We start from the raw sequence: 22802 nt of genomic DNA, 5'->3' as shown, positions 1-22802 counted from the left end.
AATAATCGTTTAACAGATTATCTTAATTGTAAAAAGAAAACAGAGACAATGTTTTATTTATGGAACTTCAGTTACAGACTTTACTTTGGAATACTCTTTACTGAAATTAGCACCTGGCTTTTTTGGTGCGGGAATGAAAACACGTGTTTCAGACGCGTTTAAAAATGCCGCGGAACATATGGCTTTCTCCACATACAAATTTGCATCAAGGAATGGGCTCGTGCTGTTGAATATAAGTTTGATCTTGAGCATCGAGACATTGAAAGGTATTCAATTTTTAATAACATGTAGTTTGCAGAGACGCGGTGCCCAAGTACTTAGTTAGCGTACCGGACTCACGACCGAAAGGGTACGGTTCCGAATCCCACCAACGAACCAGCCTGGGTCAGCTATCCTGTTGTTCTTGGTCAATGCACGTTGCTCCAGTTGCCTCGGCACTAAATAACCTGCTTGTGTTCAGGTGTCGTAAAACACCGAACGAAACCAAACCGGAGTCCCGAAGAACCTACCACGGGAGATAACCCTAACGTTACAGATAACATGACTGCGTGCGACATACGCTCCAATTACGCGAGAAATACGCTCAAAACACGTGGTGGCTAAATGCTCGTCAGTGATACGTTTTGCTAAAGGTCTCCTTTTAGTTTATACTTTCCAGAAATGTTGCTGCCCATGGAAAATGTTGTTTATCTGTCTCCTAAAAATAAATAACATCAGATAAATGTGATGCGGGTCATTAGCCATTTGTTAAACACTGAATGATTTGTGTAAGCATGCGGGGCCCAAAGTTTCTGCCAAAAGTCTTTGGGGTGGGGTGGGGTGCATAATCAAGCGGGGTGGGTGGTCAGAGGTTCTTGCTGCGCGACTTTGTGTGTGTGTGTGTGTGTGTGTGTGTGTGTGTGTGTGTTCGTGTGTGTGTGTGAGAGAGAGAGAGATGGATATGTATATACCGTCAAATATATATAATGTTCTCTATGCGATATTATTCAACACGTCATCTGCCTTCATTTCAGTTCATTCTTTCTGTGCATAATATCGACATTCTAGAAGCACTAGAACTTGGTTAAGCTTGTACCAGCTACTAACCGATATTCTTCTTACGTTTATTTTGATGGGATCTTGTCAGTGTGGAATATTAGAGAAGTCAGGATCTTGTTGAGCATGGCATGCTGTTGCTTGAAACATGATCCCAACGTAAATATAATACGAGTGCAAACGTATGAAAAATAATTTAGGAATTTTTTGTGTAATCTTTTTTCCAACACATATATTATAATGTGTTATATATAATATACATCATGTGTCAAGCACATAATTGTATTTCTTAACAAGTATTATGATATCACTGGGATTTAAAAGTGGAATTTTAAAACTCGAATCATTTTCAGTTTGTAATATGTCTGAAAAGTGATTTGTTCCTGAAAGGTTACATTCATTTCGTTTTTTTTTTCTCCAAATAAGTAACGTCCAGCGAGTTATAACATCAAAGTTTGTTACCATTCCAGCAGTTAAAACCACTGCCTACCTACTTTAATTTGTGACCAAACTACGCTTCATAATCCATTTTCTTTCCGTTCCTGTTTATCTATTCGTGTCCTTTCACAGAGGAGTGGGATCTTAATTTCCATTTATAGTCTTTTTTCAAGTCATATCCTATTTTAGAAGAGTTTTATCTTAGTGTTATCATATTGTAAAAGTGGACTACATTACATATACATGAAGACAATCCAAGATGAAATACCATCATTAATTCTCCGCATTTCAACTAGTAGACACAAGACACGTACTTTTTAACGAATGGCTACAATAGGGCAGGCTGTACCAAACGCACAACCTTCTGCGATCTCGTAAGTGCAGTGCTCTCTCTCTCTCTCTCTCTCTCTCTCTCGTGTTTTCACCTCCCAAGAGTTGGTATCTGATACGGTTTAACTGAAGAATTCCTCGCGTCTTCACCTTTGACACATATTCTAACGCAGAGGTGGGCAAACTTTCCAGTGCAAGTGCCGCATACACAAATTTACACATTGTCGCGGGCCGCATAGTTCATTAAGTAAAATAATTAATATTTGAAATAGCAAAAACAAAAGGTTTTTCTAAATAACATATAATTAATTTTCAGTTGTTACTATGTTGTTAATATTTGAAAACTTAAACTTCAAAAGAAGCACATTTATTTGATAAACAGAGTAACATAAACAGAGTCAGTACGAATGATGACTTGTTCCTAGGCCGCATGAAAACCCTTGGCGGGCCGCATGAAAGCCCTTGTCATTTTTGTTTTGCACCCTGTACAATTGACTGTTCTGTGCTGTGCTAGTGATCGTTTGGTGTTCTAATTCATTTTGCTCTAAACTTGTGAGCGTAATGACTTTTGTGTTGTTCACAGAGTAGTTATAAGTCATTTAAACAAAGTTATATACAAGTGACATCTCCAGCACTATATATGTCTTAAAGTCAAAGTTATATTTAAGTACCATCTCCAGCACTCTCTATATCTTAAAGCCATGGTTAAATTTAAGTACCATCTCCATCACTCTCTATATCTTAAAGCCATGGTTAAATTTAAGTACCATCTCCAGTACTATATATGTCTTAAAGCCATGGTTAAATTTAAGTACCATCTCCAGCACTATATATATCTTAAAGCCATGGTTAAATTTAAGTACCATCTCCAGCACTATACATGTCTTAAAGCCATGGTTAAATTTAAGTACCATCTCCAGTACTATATATGTCTTAAAGCCATGGTTAAATTTAAGTACCATCTCCAGTAATATATGTCTTAAAGCCATGGTTAAATTTAAGTACCATCTCCAGTAATATATGTCTTATAGCCATGGTTAAATTTAAGTACCATCTCCAGTAATATATGTCTTAAAGACATGGTTAAATTTAAGTACCATCTCCAGTACTATCTACGTCTTAAAGCCATGGTTAAATTTAAGTACCATCTCCAGTAATATATGTCTTAAAGACATGGTTAAATTTAAGTACCATCTCCAGTACTATCTACGTCTTAAAGCCATGGTTAAATTTAAGTACCATCTCCAGTAATATATGTCTTAAAGCCATGGTTAAATTTAAGTACCATCTCCAGAGCTATATGTCTTATAGCCATGGTTATATTTAAGTACCATCTCCAGTAATATATGTCTTAAAGCCATGGTTCTATTTAAGTACCATCTCCAGCACTATCTATGTCTTATAGCCAAAACTAAATTTAAGTACCATCTCCAACACTATATATGTCTTATAGCCATGGTTATATTTAAGTACCGTCTCCAGCACTATATTATGTCTTATAGCCAATGTTATATATATGAATGAGATGAAATCACGCAATATCTCCGCTATCAGTCTGTTTGCTGACAATGTATGCAGCATAATTTTAACATAACTCAAAGTAAAAACAATTAACCTATCAATAAAAATTCGCGTTAGCTCTGAGTGCGATTACATGTATTTTGTTGATTTTTTTTTTTATATTCCTCCCCACATTGTGTTTTGCAAGGAGAAGAGCTGTCATTATCTGTGAAGGCTGAAAGACCTTACTTGCATATTGTTTTTCTCGTTCAAGTCACTATTAGAAAGGAAAGGAAACTTTTTAAGAGTGAGTGCGTGCACAGAAGGACAGTTTGTGTACATCTCTCTCTCTCTCTCTCTGTGCAATCTTCTCACCGCAAGATCATTATACTAAGGGTGACACTCCATTTGTTTTCAATTCAGTTCAATTGATTCGTCCATAATACCAAATTACGACCTGTGCTGGTATTTGGTTAAGCTCTTGTATCAGGTACGAAATAATCTTTTTCTTACAAGGTCTTATGCGAGTGGAAAATTCGAAGGATAATGTTCATGTTGGCAATTGAATGATAGTACTTTCTAGAAGACCTAATCGTAAATACGATAGGATTGCTAATATATCTAACATAATGTTTACGTTTACTGATGTAATCACAGAAACCTTTGATATAATCTTCAGTTGATTCACCTGCTTCTTTACCCCTTCGGTGGTGCTCTATTGCTTGCATATATATATATATATATATATATATATATATATATATATATATATATATATATATATATATATATATAGTGAGAGAGACAGAGAGACAGAAACAGAGAGAGAGACACAGACAGACAGACAGAGATCATGTGGATGTCGATAATCTGACATTAACAGCCTTACATCTGCGCGTTATCGCAACGTAATATGTGACTTCTACAAAGACACTCGAAAAGCAGTACTTAGCGTCATGCGATAATACCTTTAAAAGACCCGGATGTTAACTTGTAGGCGCGAAAGATAAAATACTTTGTTAAAATGGCCCAAACATGGGTGCCTTTATCGTGGACGAATGAACAACCTGCTGCTATCCCGTGAGCTTATTCTCTCTCTCTCTCTCTCTCTCTCTCTCTCTCTCTCTCTTGTTTTGTGTGTGTGTACTCACCCCCTAAGAGATCATTTCTTACATGGTTCAATTGCAGGATTTCATCACGTCTCCCGCCATTTTCGTGATACAGGGGAGTACAGTGACTGCCATATTTTAACCTGTTATATTTTAATTCATTTGTATGAAGCTTGCGAGCATCATGGCTTTGGGTATTTGTTTCTAGAAAAAAAAGTTGTTAATCATTTGCGCTTAGGTTTTAGAAAACATACCTGTAACGTGTGTACAATTTATGGGTCAAGTACCAGGTCAAGAAAATCGACGTTTTCATAAATGTATTCTGTTTCTGCTTTTTCGGAATCAATGTTCCCAAATCTGCACCAGGATTCCAGTATCGCAAATTATTATACTGATGCAAGTCTTTTTCGGAATCAATGTACCCAAATCTGCACCAGGATTCCAGTATTGCATGATTATTAAAGTGGTGCAAGTCTTTTTCGGAATCAATGTACCCAAATCTGCACCAGGTTTCCAGTATCGCAAATTATTATAGTGATGCAAATCTTTTAAGAACTTATTTACTGTAACGAGATGTATTGGGTTTAGAAAAATGCAATGTCCGTATACCGTTGTGTACGTTCCTCTTCCAAAAGGCGTCGATTTTTAATTTATTTCAATACATAAAACAGGAATCTGTATCACAAACTTTTGTGAAAATTGTTTGTATCAAAGGTTGGGAATGTGAAACACTGGATGTTACAACTTTGTCAGTCATCTGTAACTGATTAACATTATATTGTATAAACATTTAGAAATTAAGAATTGTTGTTAACACTGATTCACGTGAGTCTTTAACATCAATTATTTTACATTAATTCGTATATAAGTTGACTTGTACAAGGATCGCATCCGTATCTGTCATCAGAGTCATGATATTCATCATCATCTCTCTCTCTCTCTCTCTCTCTCTCACACACACACACACACACACACACACACACACAGAGGAACAACAGCCTTAGGTTTAGTACTAAATTTCTAAAATATATTACAATATTAAGAGGAATGCAACCACTGTCAGAGACGATTTAGATAGCTCGAGGATCAGGATTGCCTTGTTCCAGTTATCAAAATATTTGGTATATACCATAGAGCCTCGGTTGTTGTTATTATTATTATTATTATTATTATTATTATTATTATCACTATTATTATTATTATTATTATTATTATCACTTTTATTATCAATTATATCATCATCATCATCATTATTCTTATTATTATCTTCGTCATTATTATTATTATTATTATCATCATCATTATTATTATCACCATTATTACTATTATCATCATTAATAGTATCATCATCGTCATCATCACCATTATTATTATTATTATTATTATTATTATCCATCAGAGTATACTGCTGGGTATTACTATAATCGCATCACAATACGGGATGAAAGCCATTTATTAGTTATATTAAATTATCAGAACCTCTATGCCAACAGCTTGGTTGTGATAGAAGATGCAAGCCAGTGTAATATTTTCATACAGGGATCATCCAGCCGATTTTAATTATTCTTTATCCAAAAATAGCGACACTTATTTGTTTTACGAACAGCTTTATTCGTTGCCCAGAATTTTTTTATGTGCATTCATTATCTTCTTTATATGGAAGTAAGAGCACCCTAAATCAGATATGGCTGAGGGTATCTTTTTATACAAAATTAATTTATTCCCAATATATCATAAATTACGATGATGTCAACCGACTCATTGTCGACCTTGACACCATAAAAATAGCATTATACATACGTCAAAAAATGAACGGAATGATTTTTCCCGAAGGCCTATTTTATAACCGTTAATGTTTTCTACGAATTATTCCTAGAATTTTGCTTTTCAATAATGATACCCACTTTCTCACTTTACTGTATAAAACAAATTTTACGTGTAGCTATAGCCACGTGTACACAGATATCAAGGGAGGTAAGGGTTACAAGCCTTATCAAGTTTTCGAGAGTTATTCACCTTAACATATTCCAGTTCATTTGGAGAGAAAAGATCTCACTAAGCGGGCGAATGAGGGCGGGAGAGGAATGGGTGGTAGACTTTTTTGGAAATTCATCTTTTTATGAAATTGGAGTCTTTTAAACGAAATATAACAGGGATCTGCCAAACCAAATTAAAAATATTGTCAGTTGAAATTTGACCATCGTTTTGTTCTTGCGCACTTTTATTGGGTATTATGAACACTTTGAGTAAATAGACACATATACTTTTGCTGTGGTGTCCTTTCGAGGAAAGTCAGGGCCCTTTTGAAACCACCACCACCACTTGATTTGATCTGGCCCTTATGTTTACTTTGTAACGAACGGTCTTCTTTACTTACAAAGCCGTTCTCATGAACCAGCATCACATACGCTTTCAGAAAGGTCATTAGCTTGTGGACCTTAGTTGTCATATATATTTACCTGTGTGGAGTACAGTGTGGCTGCCGGTCATAGATGATAAGATCTTCCTTGCTAGGAAATGGTCTTTGATCTACTTAGTGCATCATCGACGACTGAAATGTGCACATACGCTTAAACCAAAACAATATTTCGAACATCTAGACGTTCGCTTGCAGATGCGCAAAGTCAAATGACCAATCAGACATCTCGTTGCTTAAACGTCTTCCATTTTCAATATGCTGATTTCCATAATGTTTACGTGCCTTGACTGGAAAGAAAAATTAGCTTTAAAAGGTTATAACTATATAAATGGACATGAGACACGTGTCGTTCTCAACAGGGATTGCTATTATTAGTTTTCTCAGATGCATCCGATCAGTTATCAAGGGTCAGTGTGGAATAAGTGGATTCACAACCGTTGGCCAGCTAAGATAAACCTATGCATAAGACAACCCAAATTTATATTTCAAGAAGTCGTGCTTGTTCAATATTAACACCCAAACAATCAGAAGCAATCCGAAAGCATGTTGTCTTCTCTTGGAAATAATAGATGTTTGATATTATTTTCTTGAGCTCCGAGAATTAATATCATATATACATATAATCCACTGTAACATTTATGAGCTGCAATAAGACGTTAAATAAAAGGAGACATACAGCCATACAGACACACAAACACAAAAACTGCATTCACTCCTGATTGGCATCATAACTTAGAAGAAAGGACAACTATTTTATTTAGTTTAAATACGTGTGCATCGCTGTAGTATAATATATATATATATATATATATATATATATATATATATATATATATATATATATATATATATATATATATATATATATATATATATATATATATATATATATATAATAACAATTCAATAATCAGATGCTTCAAATTCCCAATTACACTCCTTTAGTTCGACCATTCAATAGCCTATTGCATCACTTGATTTTCAGTGTGATATCGCTTTCCACCTGTCTTCGTATTCTATTCATCCGTGGTATTCTTCTCTCTTCTATTTCTCCCAACTTCTCATCTTCTTTCTCCCTGACTTTCTCCAAACTCCTTCTCCTCTTCCTCGACTTCTCTATACTCCTTCTCCTCCTCCACTTTATCCTCCAAACTCCTTTTCCTCCTCCACCACTTTTTTTCCACCTAGTAGACTTCCTTCGACTTCGACTTGTTCAGCTAGTCTCATTTCCGTCTCCGACACTTGAAGACTCGGGACTCAATCAAACCCGAAGTTTTGTGTCCCCTAAAAAGTTGTTTTGTTTTTTCCGAAGCTGTTTTATTCCTTAGAATATGCCTCTAGATTTTACCGCCAAACTGAGAATGGCTTTCTCGGAGTAATCCACTATTGCTTAGTAATCTGTCTAGGCCTAACCAAATTCATTTACAAGTTCTGAAAGTATAATTCGCGTCGAACTGTAATCACGCACTCTATCTCAATTTCTGATTGGATATCGCTGTGAACCGATCCAATCAAACTTATCGGCCAATGTTCCTCTCGCTGTATGTCAACGTGGGGACGGATGAGAACACGCCTCGTTCACACCGCGGCCTTCCCTGATTTTAGGACTAAGCTGTATCACATAGGTGTGATACGGCAAGACTTTGTTAACTGATGCGACCTGTCGCCTTCGTCAATTCAGGTTTCCGGTCTTCTGGCTGGTCACGGTAACATTGCGTAAGAGATAAACACTAGCCTGCGTCAATCTATAGACATCAAACACATGGCCGCAGTAATATTTCTAAGACAGTAGAGTATAGCTTGTATATGACTTTATAGTTGGGGCTTAGCAAACGTGACAGTGTGTTTTAAACCGTACCGGACCCTAAGACAGATGCTATTTCACCCAAAGGATAAAGTCTCAAAAGAAAGATATTTGTGAACATATCTATCATGTTAAGTGCTAAGGACATGGTGAAAGTCAGTGTCATCACGACTGTACTGGGGAAAGGGAAAGGACATTGGAAGTGAAATTTAATGAACATAGAAGACCAAGTTCAAGCTCGTCTGAAGTATCATGGCACATCCACAATGTCTGCCCTGGCCATGAGCGTTAGAGTCGAACTGTATCCGTGCGCACAGACCTACGCTGAACAGGGACGAGGGCCGTTACAACCTGCCGTATATCTGGGACAATCTGTTACCATCGCTCAGCATTCCATCGGGTGATGTTAACAGTCAGTAGAGATTAAATCAGTCTGCTGATGATGAAGTCCTTAGTGCGAGAACGAAAGCTTCAGGTTAGCTTTCTTACTACTCTGTGTGTGTGTGTGTGTGTGTGTGTGTGCGCGCGCGCGATTGAACGGTTGAAACATTATCAAAGAAAAGGACACTAATACGCGAAAATATCACAACTGAAGCACATCGCGTTTCTTAGTCCATATTATAAGTTCACAATTCGTTTTTCACAATCAACATCAAATATTTGCTATCCAAAGTTAATGTTTCTTTTGAAATATTGGTACTAAAAAATAACATCGAGGCTTAACACCTTCCTGACAGGCCACTGTTGACAAGCATAGTGGCAGACTTTCAAGTAAAGATGTTGCTTCTCAGCAGGTGCTTGATAGATTCATAAAAATCACTGTTTATTACACGAACATCCACTGATAGAGAGCAGACTTGAATACTGTGCAGATGAAATGGACGCATTAAAAAGGTATCACTGCGTTTATTAATTTCTTCAAAGTGGATATTGGAAATACTATGGAAATAGAAGGGAAACTGTGACAAATTATTCATCAGCACACAAAGCATATTTATGATATATGATTTATTGAGAATGAACATCGAAGTTAACGCTTGATGCAGAAAAGTATGTAAATGGAAACCGCAGCTAGGCAATTTCTTGTGATCTACGCTCCCTTATGATAGGATGGGAAGATATAGCATTTTTTTCTATGTTCGTCTTTATGCATCCATAGGTAGGTCAATGATAAATGTAGCAAGAAATGTTACGACTGTAGAGTTTGTACAGGTATGAAATTGACATCTTCCATGGTCGGGTTTACGCTGTCGATGTTTCTCTCATCTGTTTAGTGTCGACTCGCGGAGAGAATACAATAATAGAATCAGCGAGGGGTGCTATAACCACAGGAGTCTTACGTGTTATCACTATAGTAAAATGAAATGTCTGACAACACGAAATCACCTTATCGGTACTGTAAATTAACACTGTGAGTGCAAGCGTGAACCCAACCATCCGCTCGATTAACTTTTCTCACGCGTCTTTTATCGCTTTAGAATCACAAGAAAGATTTTGTGACCGTAATGGTGAAAATAAAGGTTAGTTTGCCGGATTAGATTTTTGCGATGGTTGTCCGAGAGTTATGCGTTGGTACGTTACTGTCTTTTGAATGGATATGTACCAAGGCCTTATTACTCACTGTGCACTGTCGCCGAAATTGGTGAAATTTCTTGTTTTTGAGACTTGTCAGTGCTGTATATCTCTGAGGATGTCTGAGGCATCTGTTATGTGGAAGAAAACTTCGGTTACGGTCGACAGTAAGCCCCACAAATTGGGTCTACTCCACAGCAGGAAGAAAACAGACATCATTATAGAGCGTTGGATCATCATTGGTTTGATGGAATCGGCATAAGTTCATGCAAATTTTCCTAGATTTCGAAAATTTGAAGCCGTTTTATTCTGATCATTTCTGAACACCTGTTAAGCTTATTTGTCGTTAACGTTCAATGGTATGCGTACTTTTTGATATATGGTAGATAAAATGGTCGTCGACAAATATAACGCACGCATTTTCGCAGTAAAGCTACCTTTGATGTCGAAGAGGGCGAAGGACAGTATGTTGCCCTGAGGATGGCTTTCAGAAAGTTGCGCTGCGTTAATCATCTCTGAAATTTCCATCTTTCCAAAAAGTTGTAGAAAAAGTAAAGCATACGCCCCTTAGACCTAAGTTGAATAGAGAATATTCAGTATGTCGCACTTCCATCAGCTTTCTCTAAGTCAACAATGAAGACAGTTGTATGTCCGTTCTTTATCTGAAAGCTTCTCTTATAAATGCTTCAAGTGTAACTGCATTGGAATCTCGAATACCACAAAGTAGTAACATATGTTTAGTGTGGATTCAGACGCCATAGATGGGGAATAGCTGGCCGGAATCGACACTAAACGTCTGTTAGCATTTGGTTGGAATCGAGATACAAGAGAAGTCGATCGTTTACCAGGCATGTAATGGTTCAGTCGAAGTGGGATGGGCTCGATAGTCTTCTATTTCTCTGGAATGTGTAAGATTTATTGCAATCTCAGATTGAGACTTTATGTTGCTGCAATGACATTGAAAAATTTAGGACCTTTTCCGTTCCTTGATTGCGTCTTTGTATGCATAATCAAACCATGATTTCTTGACACATTCTTGAATTGCCGATTATTATTTTTCGGGGTGGGGGGTATTGTATATCGAGTAACATCCCTGGAGTCTCTTTGCACGATTGTGGAATTGGATCATCTATGTTATCAAACGAATCAACTGTCAAATTTGGTTTGCAAAGGGACTAATGGCATGTGTTCCAGTCTGCCTTGTTCAGTCTTTATCCCTCCCCGTCTCCCTGAGGTTTGGAATATTACTTCCTTAGTATACTGGAAAGTGGTCACTATCATGTAGGTCGTTACCAAATTTCCAAGTGAAGTCAAATAAAATAGATGGATTACCGATGGTCCGATCTAAGAACGAGTAAGATCATGTGACACGATACATGTAGGTAAATGACTTATCATTTAGAAGGCAACGATTGTGTTTGAAACAAAGTCTTCTATTTTCCTTTCGCTCTCATCGTTATCTTTGCAGCCCAAAGTATATGGTCACCCCTAAAGTTGCCTAGTAACTTTTCAATATGATGGTTAATATCAGTGTAATTCATTGAAGAAATTGCTTTGAGGGATATGTAATGAGGAAAGTTTAATGAGTTTTGTGTACGGACACACAAACGGCTATAGGAAAGTTTATGGACACAAAAACGGCTATTACAAAGTTCACGAGTTTGTGTATGGACACAAACAGCTATTGGAAAGTTTACGAGTTTTGTGTATGGACACGCATACGGCTATAGGAAAGTTTACGCGTTTTGTTATGGATACACATACGGCTATATCCTGAAAGGAATACTGAGATCGATTTGGTTCTGAGGAGTTTTCTTATTGATGATGAAAGTCACTCCTCCTGCAGCCTTGTCAGTATTTCTTGAAACAAATATATTCGCATCAAAATCGTTATATATTTGAATCTGCGTGGTAACTCTTCCCAATTAATGCGAATGCAATCCGCACGCAATTAATTGGTTATTTATGATGCGTACCATCATGAAACAAATTAAGGCTGCATACTAAAATGTTTAGAATGTAATCTTGCGATCCGGTTGATTAAATAGGTGGATGTACAAATAAGCAGACATTCAAAAAGAAAAGGGCATGAATTTATCCAACTTCGTCTTCGACAGCGCGAAATAAGTTTGTAAGAATGTTTGTACGGCACTTCAACACAAACGTGGCTGTATAAACTGCTATGCGATTATGAGCAGCAACTGATAGAGAGAGAGAAAACATCAGACAAATAGAGATTTTATGATTATATGGGAACAAAATGACAAAAAAATAAGCCACATATTCAATATCGTGGTACTGTCGGCTTTCGTTTGCATTTTCATATTTTAAACACAAAACTCCAAATCTTTCATTTTTATTGTGTTTTTCTAGGGAAATAAATTATTTGTTAAATTTTTAAAAGGTTGTTGTTTTCACTCTTTATTTTGTTAAGCAATACTGACTCGTTTTTTCTATACGTCCACACTAAAAATAAACACGCGTGTTGTGTGTAAAGTTCACAAAATAGAAAAGCTTATCTCGATAAATCATTCAATTGCTGCTCAAAATAGATATCACTTACACCTGGTTGATCTATAAATAGGACCACGTTATAAGCATTACGATTTAATTAGCATCAACGACCATCGAAAGTGATGTAACTTTTGGCATTATTATAATTGACTGATTGTATATAATACAACACTTTCGTATCTTATGCTTGCAACGCTGAAAAAAAAGAACAGTGGTCTATGGCGTTCTCCTTTATTTGTTCACCGACATCTCAGCTCTTGTGCTCGAGTGTTTGGGGGGCAGGGTCCAGTTTTTATGTACAAATTTAATGCCGCAATCAGTGACCTAGTATAAAAAATCATAAAAAATCAAATACACAAGTGAGGTCAAAAAGGTCCATATTTTTAGATACCTATATTAAAACAGAGCATAAGAATAGTATTCACTTGACCAGAGAAGTCAATGGCAGTTCATAGCAGAAGAGGTTTATGCACCCCAACCCCTATTTTACACCTGCATTTTTCACATCCAAATGCCATTTTTGACAGCATGTAGTACTCACAGTGCAAACGCAAGCCCTTTCCCTGGATGAAACTTTTGAAAAACATTGTCTACTAAATAGTTTGATGCAATTGAGAATAGTTGTCATCCAAGCCGTTTTTGAGATACTCGGCTTGCCTTGAACCCACGTGTCTACTGCTATGGGAGGCTAGCTCTTCTTCCTAGCCAACTATTGGTATTTCACTATCAACATACTGCAGAGCAGCTATGGAAGGTGTACATGACTGACATGAATTTCAAGAACAACACAAGCCCAAAACACCTAGTTCACAAATATATCCATATCTATAAATAGTAAACAATAATAGCTGAAAAAGTCACACCATAGCCTTAAGTTAAGAAATTTGCCAGGGGCCAAATTACGAAACTGGACCCTGCCACCTTGAGTCTCGACTCTCCCAACGTGGGCATGTACGAAAGCTTGCCAATAGCTTCCCATGGGTCGGTAACTCTTCCCGCGGGTTAACCTGTGCTCTCCCTTAGCCAACTATACTGACCGCCATGTATAGAATAATCACTCGCTGAAATAAGGTGTTTTAACAATACCCCAAAAAAAAACAAAAAAAAAAACAATATACACAGCAACGTTCTGACGAAAATATTCGTTATATTACAGCCTTATATCTTGTTATAGTAACTGAATATATTAATTATAAAATTAGGTGTTGTGAACGAAACACCAAGTAATCACCTTAAGTAGACTATAATTTCTGTCCAATATTGAAATACGAAGCTTACACTCTTTCATTTGCACATATACATACACACACATACACATGCACGCACGGTCTTAGATGGTTGCGTGTGACTGGCACCAAAAAGAGTATTCATTGAGTGGGTTATTTTAATAGTTGACGTAAAGTGTAAATGGTAAATATATTTGTTAGGCATGCGATACAGAGTGTTTCATTGATGTGTCATTTGGAATGTGTATAGAAAACACAGCCATAATACTGATCTCAGCGTGGGTATTTCCCTGGTAGTACACGTACCTGTCATGAAGAAAAGAAAAACAAAACACTGTATAGCTGATGTAATCATTCTTTCTATACAGGTTAACCATGACTCAGTCTGTTTGACACATTACTGATACATACTGTTATAGATATATCATTATAAAGATTCACCACATTACAAAAACATAATATTACAGATACATAATATTACAGATACATCACACTACAGATACGATATAAATACAGATACACCACATTACAGATACATAATAATACAGATACAGCACATTAAAGGTTCATAATAATACAGATACACCACATTACAGATACGCGATAAATACAGATACACCACATCAACGATACATAATATTACAGATACACCACATTACAGACACACCACATTACTACACCACATTACAGATATACCACATTACAGATACATAATATTACAGATACACCACATTACAGATACACCACATTACCACACCACATTACAGATACACCACATTGCAGATAAACCACATTGCAGATACACCACATTACAGATAAACCACATTACAGATAAACCACAGATAAACCACATTACAGATAAACCACATTACAGATGCATCATATTTTTTAATGATACTAGCAGCTGCCTCGCTAGGCCCTCAGCATTAAGAGGATGTTAGTGTTAGGACTGGTCGGCCTGGTGTTAGGATAATGTGACTTTGTGGGACATGATCTCTCTCTCTCTCTCTCTGAAACTACACCGCTCTGGTGACCTAGTGGTTAGAGCGTCCGCCTCGGAGGCGGGAGGTCGTGGGTTCAATCCCCGGCCGAGTCATACCAAAGGCTTACGAAAATGGTACTAACAGCTGCCTCGCTTGGCGCTCAGCATTAAGAGGTTAGTGTTAGGACTGGTCGGCCTGGTGTCAGGATAGTGTGACTGGGTGGGACATCATGCTACATGTCTGCGGCGTGATGCCCCAGTGCTAGACATCACTATAAACTGCCACACTGCAGACATCGTAGCGATATGACTGAAAAATTGTTAAAGCTACGTAAAAAAATCATAATCACAAACACACACACACACACACATTCACACACACACACACACACACACACACTGAAATAAAGTGAAAGTAGATGACTAAAGGCTGATACGAATGACATGTTTTTATTCTTAGATTACGTAAGTGTGCATGATTCAGATTTATTTTCCTTTTCTTTTTTATGCTTGACTTTACTTTCAGATCGGGTTAAAACTCCAACGTATGTTAAGTTTATTTCTAAGAAGAATACTAATCGAGTGGGTTCTTTTTATAGCTGATGTAAATTGTAACTGATACATTTATTTCAAGGACACTTTTTACAGAACTTTTCAATAAAGTGCCATTTAGAATGTTTATATAAAAACACGGCCATAATACTGTACAGCGCTGTGGGTATTTCCTTGCTAGTTAACGCACCTGTCATAAAAGAGAGAAAACAAAATGTATATAAAGCTGATGTAATCATTCTTTTTATACAGATGTATACTCGGTCTGTGTGATGCCACATTACAGATACATAATATTACAGATACGTCACATTACGGATACATAATATTACAGATACGCCACATTACGGATACGTATTACAGATACGCCACGTTACAGATACATAATATTACAGATACGCCGCATTACAGATACATACTATTACAGATGCACCACATTATTGATACACCACATTACAGATACATAATATTATAGATACATAATATAACAGATACACCACATTATTGAAACACCACATTACAGATACACCACATTACAGGTACATGATATTAGAGACACATAATATAACGGCTACAAATTATTACAGATACACAAAATTAAGGATACGCCACATTACAGATACACAACCTTACAGATATATAATATTACAGATACGTCATATTACAGATACATCATATTAAAGATACACCACATTACAGATACATGATATTAGAGATACATAATATTACGGATACAAATTACTACAGATACACAACCTTACAGATACGTAATATTACAGATGCACCACATTACAGATACATTATATTAGAATTACATAATATTACAAATACATAATAGTACAGCTTGCTTAGAATAAAAAATGTAATCTCTCAGTTTCCTAAACGCATAAAGGCATGCTCAAAAACATTTATATTTGTGGTCATTTTATGTATTGCACATGGTATTCATCATTTTAAATTCGTAGACAATGCTATGTAAATTATCCCCAATTAAAAAAAACACTGCATTCTCGTTATATAAAATTTAAAAGCCTTTTAAAGTGTAAGTATCTGGCGTCCATCTTAAAGTTTCGTAAATTTACAGCCGAGCTCCATATATACTAAAATGCAGTTTTAGTAGGTACTAACGTTAGTTGTTGTGTACTTAGAGATTTTGCCTAAAAGTTGGGTGACAGTGTAAAATCATAACTGCATTCAGGTAATCGTATCATATTATAATTGAGTGCAATTTTTAAGAGTTTAGAAGAACAACACATACAGCTTGCATTAAGTGCTTTTGAAATCTATGGAAAAAGTTATAGATAGCAAAGCCAATATTGCCTCATTCCTCTTCTGAGAAAAGTTTTCAACAGAAAATTGTGGTTTTACTTTAGCGCCGACTCACTAGGTAAAAGCGAGAGTATAACAAGTCACTGATGCGTCTGAATTTGCATTTGACCTGGATGAGAACAAAAAAATAGAAATGATGACATAGAATAACAATTTATCGTACATGTAAAACACCTAGATATTTATAGTATCTTTCTGGACGAAAAAGTTTTTCCGATTGGTAATACCTTCCTATAAAATCAGAGTCCATTTCATTCAAAATGTCAAAGGCGATCCTGTAATTTCAATCTCATTTCATGGAAAATATCGTTGCGTCCCGTGCTTAACAGTTCGTGGATAATGAGTTTACTCTCTGAAGGCGCCGTGAAAAAGTTACTTTGGTTACCTATCATTCGGATATGTGTCTACTATGTGTGGCTTTTCGGATTTCTCGCATCTGAAAGATTATTTCACAATGCAACGCCGCTTTAGAAGGTCAATAATGTAAGTTGTTTACTTAAGATACGAAGATTATGTCGTATGCACATGAACGCCCGTTACATGTGAATTTTATTACATAAGTTATAATAATAATAATAATGAGGACTTTGTATAGCGTCTAATCTTTCGAAGCTCTAACAGCTTTACAACATTAGACAACACCTATAACACAAAAAAAACAACATATTAATGATATTATTGCAGGAAACAAACACCATGAAATTAGAAAACATAAAAACATGCTGTAAATATTTACGGTAGGAAACATTATTAGGGCTTTAAGTTTGTTCTTGCAGTCGAAATAAGTGAGTTTAAGAGCACTCTTTAATGGGATTACTGTGTCTTTGTGTCTAAGTTCAGTGGGCAATTCATTCCACTCGAACGTTGCCGTTGAAATTTTAATGTCATATGTCCAGAATTCCAATTTCACGTGTTGTATCAAAAATGCTTGTCCTTAAAGTTCCATTTCTAGGTGGAGATTTTTAGATTGTATCTGTTGAATTAAACATCTAGTGGTTGAAAGTATTTTTTTTTATATCGAGGTTTTTTATTGTGTCGTTTGATTTACACGGCGGTGGTTGAAATTTCAATGTCACATGTCGAGAATTCCTAATTTACGTATTGGTTCAAAGAATTTATGTTGAAAGTTCCATTTCTTATGTTGATTATTTAGATTTCATCTGTTGTATTAAACAGCACCGGTTGAAAATTATATGTCCAATGTCGAGTTTGTTGATTGTATCTTCTGAATTACACGGGGGTTGTTGAAACTTTAATGTCATGTGTGGAGAGTTTCAGTTTAACGTGTTGAATCACCTTGATCGTGCTGAAAGTTCCATTTCGTACCTTGAGTTTTTAGACTGTATATGTTGAATTACACATTGGTGGTTGGACATTTTATTATTTTTATATGATGAAATGATTTGTTGGTGTTAAAAATAACATAACACAGTGTCCACTTTAACTATTCAAAATAATATCGAGTATTAAGATACATCATTCGTTTATTCAATTATGAGGCACCATTACGTTTCATGCATTTACAGTTTGAAAGTTACCATTCACAGGTCGAGAATTACTAAGAATTTCTTCGCTAGAGGTCGCTTTTATGAACGGACCGCGTTATATTTAAACAAGGAGACTGCTTCTCGTTGCTGTGAAATTAAACAGATGAAATCTAAATACTCGCCATATGAAATGGAACTTTCATCACAAACGGTTACATTCAGCATGCGAATTATGGATTCTCCACATATGATATTAAAAATTCAACCACCGCTGTGTAATTCAAAATATACAATGTAAAACATCGACATAGGAAATAGAACTTTAAACCACCACTGTATAATTCAACATATAAAATATAAAATCTTGATCTAAAAAATGGAACTTTAAGGACATGCAATTTGATCCAACGCGTGATATTGGATTTCTTGACATACGACATCGAAATTTCAACTGCAACTTTCTCATTGGACTAGCTTTTGTCTGCTACGGCGCCTCATAGTTGTCTATATGACTTCGTTTTCGTAGTGGGAATAATGAGTATACGATTGTCAGAAGAGGAGCATAAGTTTCTTGCTGGTGTATACACATGGGTGAGGTCGGATAGGTATGTTGGACTGGACTCTGTCAGTGAAACATAACACAGAGAACAAATTTTGTGTTTGATTCTGGATCGAATGGATAGCCAGTGTAGGGTACAGAACAGCGGGGCGAGGTGTGCTCTGATCGTGGTACTCTAAGTATGATCCGAGCAGCTGTGTTTTGAACTTTTTGAAGTTTCTGAAGTAGATATTGAGATGAACCAGACAGAACTGAGTTACAATAGTCCAGTCTTGAAAGTACTAATGAACATACAAGTGTTTTAGTGGCATCAACTGAAAGATATTTGCGAATGGAGCTGATGCGTCTCAGCTCAAGATATGCAGCCTTGCATATGTTCATGACATGTTGGTGCAATGTGAGAGTACTGTCCAGAGTAACACCTAGGTTTCGTACTGATTGTGTGAATTTAATGTTGGCGTGGCTGATATTTATTGTTTGAGGTAAAGGATGTGAATGAGAAAGTCTTTATGTTGTGATCAGAATGGCTTCAGTTTTATCATCATTCATCTGCAGTTTGTTACATGTCATCCATGCTTTCACATCAGAAATGCACCTCTCTACACCTTGGATGGTAGCATCAACTTCAGCTGGGTGGCTAGATACTATACATGTATTATACGTGATAAACTTATGGCAGTTAATATTCTTTGTTATTAAATGAGTTTCACAAATGTCGTGTCTAATGTACGTTTTTTCAATGGAATTTAGTAAAATGTGTACAAAAGAAACAACACTAAATGACGGTCTTACAATTTATATCACAGTGTCACCTACAAACGTTATGGCGTGACGTTAATTTACTCAACATTATGAGCACCATTTGATAAATCAGATAAAGCAATAAAGCATGCAAAACATTACAAAACATGGAAATGTAATAACAGGCTGCTTTGTTATTGAACGCTTCATCGTAATTCACAGGATTAAGTATATAAATTGAAATCTAACATTATTTACATTTAAAATGATAATTTTGTTTTGGGTATGTGGGACACAGAAAAACCTTGAAAAAAATTAAATCATCCAAAGACGAACATTTGTTCCATCCATGCATTATTTGGAACAGAACTCAAGACAAAAAGGCGAAAAACTGAGCTTGTCAGTCTATGCGCAATTCGTAGAGTGCCTTGAATTGCACCCGCTGTTGTAAGGGCGACTAAACACTATTGTTTTGGTTGAGAAAACACGGTTAATTTGAGGAATTGTGCCGGTTCATTTTTGACACGATCGATTCATGCCTTACCTGTATTTGACATCACAGTATTTCTAACTTTCATATTCAAAACCAAAAAGGTAATCGTTGTGCAAAAGTAACTTATATAAAGAGTGTACATGAACATCTTGACTGTAGAACAATTGAAATACTGACTGTAGGTGCAAATGACGCATCAATGGTCAAAGAGTTAAAGTGTTCCTCAAAGAAGGAAAACAATTCTTAATAATTTGGGAACATTAAACTGGAAAATCCAACTATGCGCAGGACCGCCACTTCTGTTTGTATTCATTTAATCCTTACAGGAACCACGACAGCTGAACGATGATTCGTTGTCAGGCATGCGATATTCTGTAGATAGTTTTCACAAAATTACTTCCATTGACGTACGTAACGAATCACTGCCTGCACAGACCGTTTGACCCAGAGGTCAACCTTATTTCTACTTATGAATTCATGCGTTGAATATTGACAAAAATTATGTAAATATATTGGTGAAAGTTAAAAATAACAGTGGAGGAGTTGCTGGCTCTAAGGCTCTGTTTGCGCAAACAAGAGCAGGAGTTTTGGTAAGAATATTGCAGATATCAAGTAATGGTGACCGATGCGTTTCCATAGTAAATAGGGCACAACCTATATATAAAGAATTGTTGTTGTTGTTGTAGGGTTTAACGCCATTTTTCAGCACAAGATAGGCTATACATGGCGGCCAGTATTAATGGTGGTATAAAGAATTGTAAACGCGACGACAACTTTAGGAAGATAAACCCATCCAAATAAACGTAAACTTGAAGCACTAAAAGGGGAACTCAACCAAATAAACGTAAACGTGAAGCACTACAAGAGGAACCCATCCAAATAAACGTAAACGTGAAGCACTACAAGAGAAGCCCAACAAGATAAACGCAAACATGAAGTGCAACAAAAATAAAAGGCAAAGATGTTACCACTCTCTAAAATACAGAAGGCAAAGATGTTACAATTCTCTAAAATAAAAGACATCGGCACCAACTATTAAAATCCCTAAAATTTACAGTCAGGATGCCAAGACTTTCTCTGGTTGTATATTATCATAAAGTTCTTTAATTGAGTTCACCTAAAAACATTTTTTTTTAAAGTCTGTCTCACATGTGCAAGTTATTTCAAGAATGTGTTCTAATGTCACCGGACTTTGGCAGGGTATCCACATTGGTCGAGATTCGTCTTTCAAGAGGTATGGATGAGTCAGGTGCGTTTGTCCTACACGCGATCGGCTCTGCAAATTGTTCTAGATGAAGGATACCTCCTTAAGAAGATGGCTTTTAATTTGCAGAACTTGTGTGTTGAGTTTTCATTCCATATATTTTGGCAAGTATGTAAGAACACGCGGATGTATGTATTTGAAATCAGGATAAGGAATCTTCCATTCAAAAACGGATGACTGCTGTGTAACTTTCACTACTTTATCTACACTTTAACATACCAGTGTAACTAGGAAGCCAAAAACAGTACATACTACATTTTACAGACTGCATAAGCAAATAATGTTCAACATGATCTGGGATCAGATTTTTGGTTTTATGAGGCTTTAGGAGTTTGATTTTAGAAGTGGAATCAAACGTATGGGTACATAATGCATATTTCACGGGTGACTTGCCCAGTACCTATAGTTGTATACAGCAGCCGTTATCGTCCTTATAGATCTGAATTAAAATATAGGTACAATACATGCATTGTTATCCTTTGTTAAAATTGCCTAATGGTGTAATAGCTACGACGTGTGTATTACCTTTGGCCGTACTATATTGCTTTGATCACATTTCGTGACTTAAAATAGAATATCGGGTACGACTGTCGAAGCTACATAATTACACATCCCAACATTGAATGCGGGTGTCAGGTTCAACACACTTAAGGGAATTGTTGTTTAATTTTTAAAACTTTCAAGTTCCCCGGACATGGGAAATGGTCTTTGCGTTGAGACTGCTGGAGCCACAACGATATTTGACTGGTAAGTACTGTGTTTTAATATATTACTACAAAGAAATCGGCTGTTATTCTTTGATCCACATCATTTTATCATTAGTTTTGAATTGATAATGGTACAATACTGATATTGGAGTTGAGCTTTTTTCTTTTGCATATGTTGATTCGGAATTAATGGCATGTTTATCATATTATTGACTATATCATGCCGAAGAATACGTTGAGTTATGTGCCATACTCAATGACGCACCTAGGCAGCGGACCCAAAGTAACACCGGGATGGGGTATCGAACCCGCGAACCTTGGATAACGAGTCTTACGCTCTAGTAACAGCTACCGCGGCTCCCTGGAGTTCAAATGCAAACCAAGTTTGCTCTTTCACTTACGAACATCATATACTAACCCAAGTGACCACAAAGACTTTAAGAAAAAATATCCCCCTATCCAGCCCTTACTTTATACAGAGAATCTTAATTTTTGCTGCATACGAGTACTGTATCTTATTTTAATTAATTTTTTTTAAAAAAAACGCACGATAAGTTGTTCTTTATTTACTTGTCATCATTTTCCTGAGTAATCGATAGAGAACAGAGACAACAACCGTAAAGGTAAAAAGAAATTTCATACATGACTGGAAAAATTTCAAAAATTGCTAGTCGCCCCAAGAAAAGAACAGAGTACAAAGAATCATCCGCAGTGTATGAAAAATCCATAGGCGTGACCAAC

General features: G+C 36.3%; 1 protein-coding gene across 4 annotated transcripts in view; it reads left to right on the top strand.

Moving 5' to 3' along the window:
* The window catches only part of LOC149790422 (innexin unc-9-like), a 56070-nt gene that overhangs the window by 7357 nt on the left and 25911 nt on the right, over positions 1-22802 (top strand). Inside the window, exon 1 of one of the 4 annotated variants that reach the window (XM_089972472.1) lies at positions 4289-4383. The exons of 1 other annotated variant lie outside the window; for it this stretch is intronic. In XM_089972472.1, coding sequence (XP_089828598.1) covers positions 4328-4383 — 56 coding nt within the window. In that variant the 5' untranslated portion in view covers positions 4289-4327. Of the gene's footprint in view, positions 1-4288; positions 4384-17056; positions 17294-21950; positions 22102-22802 lie in introns of those variants that run through there. 2 more of the 4 variants (XM_089972471.1, XM_089972473.1) reach the window with 2 other exon arrangements.

Source organism: Sinohyriopsis cumingii, chromosome 10 (assembly GCF_028554795.1).
Source record: "Sinohyriopsis cumingii isolate HCF-2022 chromosome 10, ASM2855479v2, whole genome shotgun sequence".
Lineage (NCBI taxonomy): Eukaryota > Metazoa > Mollusca > Bivalvia > Unionida > Unionidae > Sinohyriopsis > Sinohyriopsis cumingii.
Note: the sequence above shows the minus strand (reverse complement) of the source record. Positions and strands in the feature narration are given on the sequence as shown.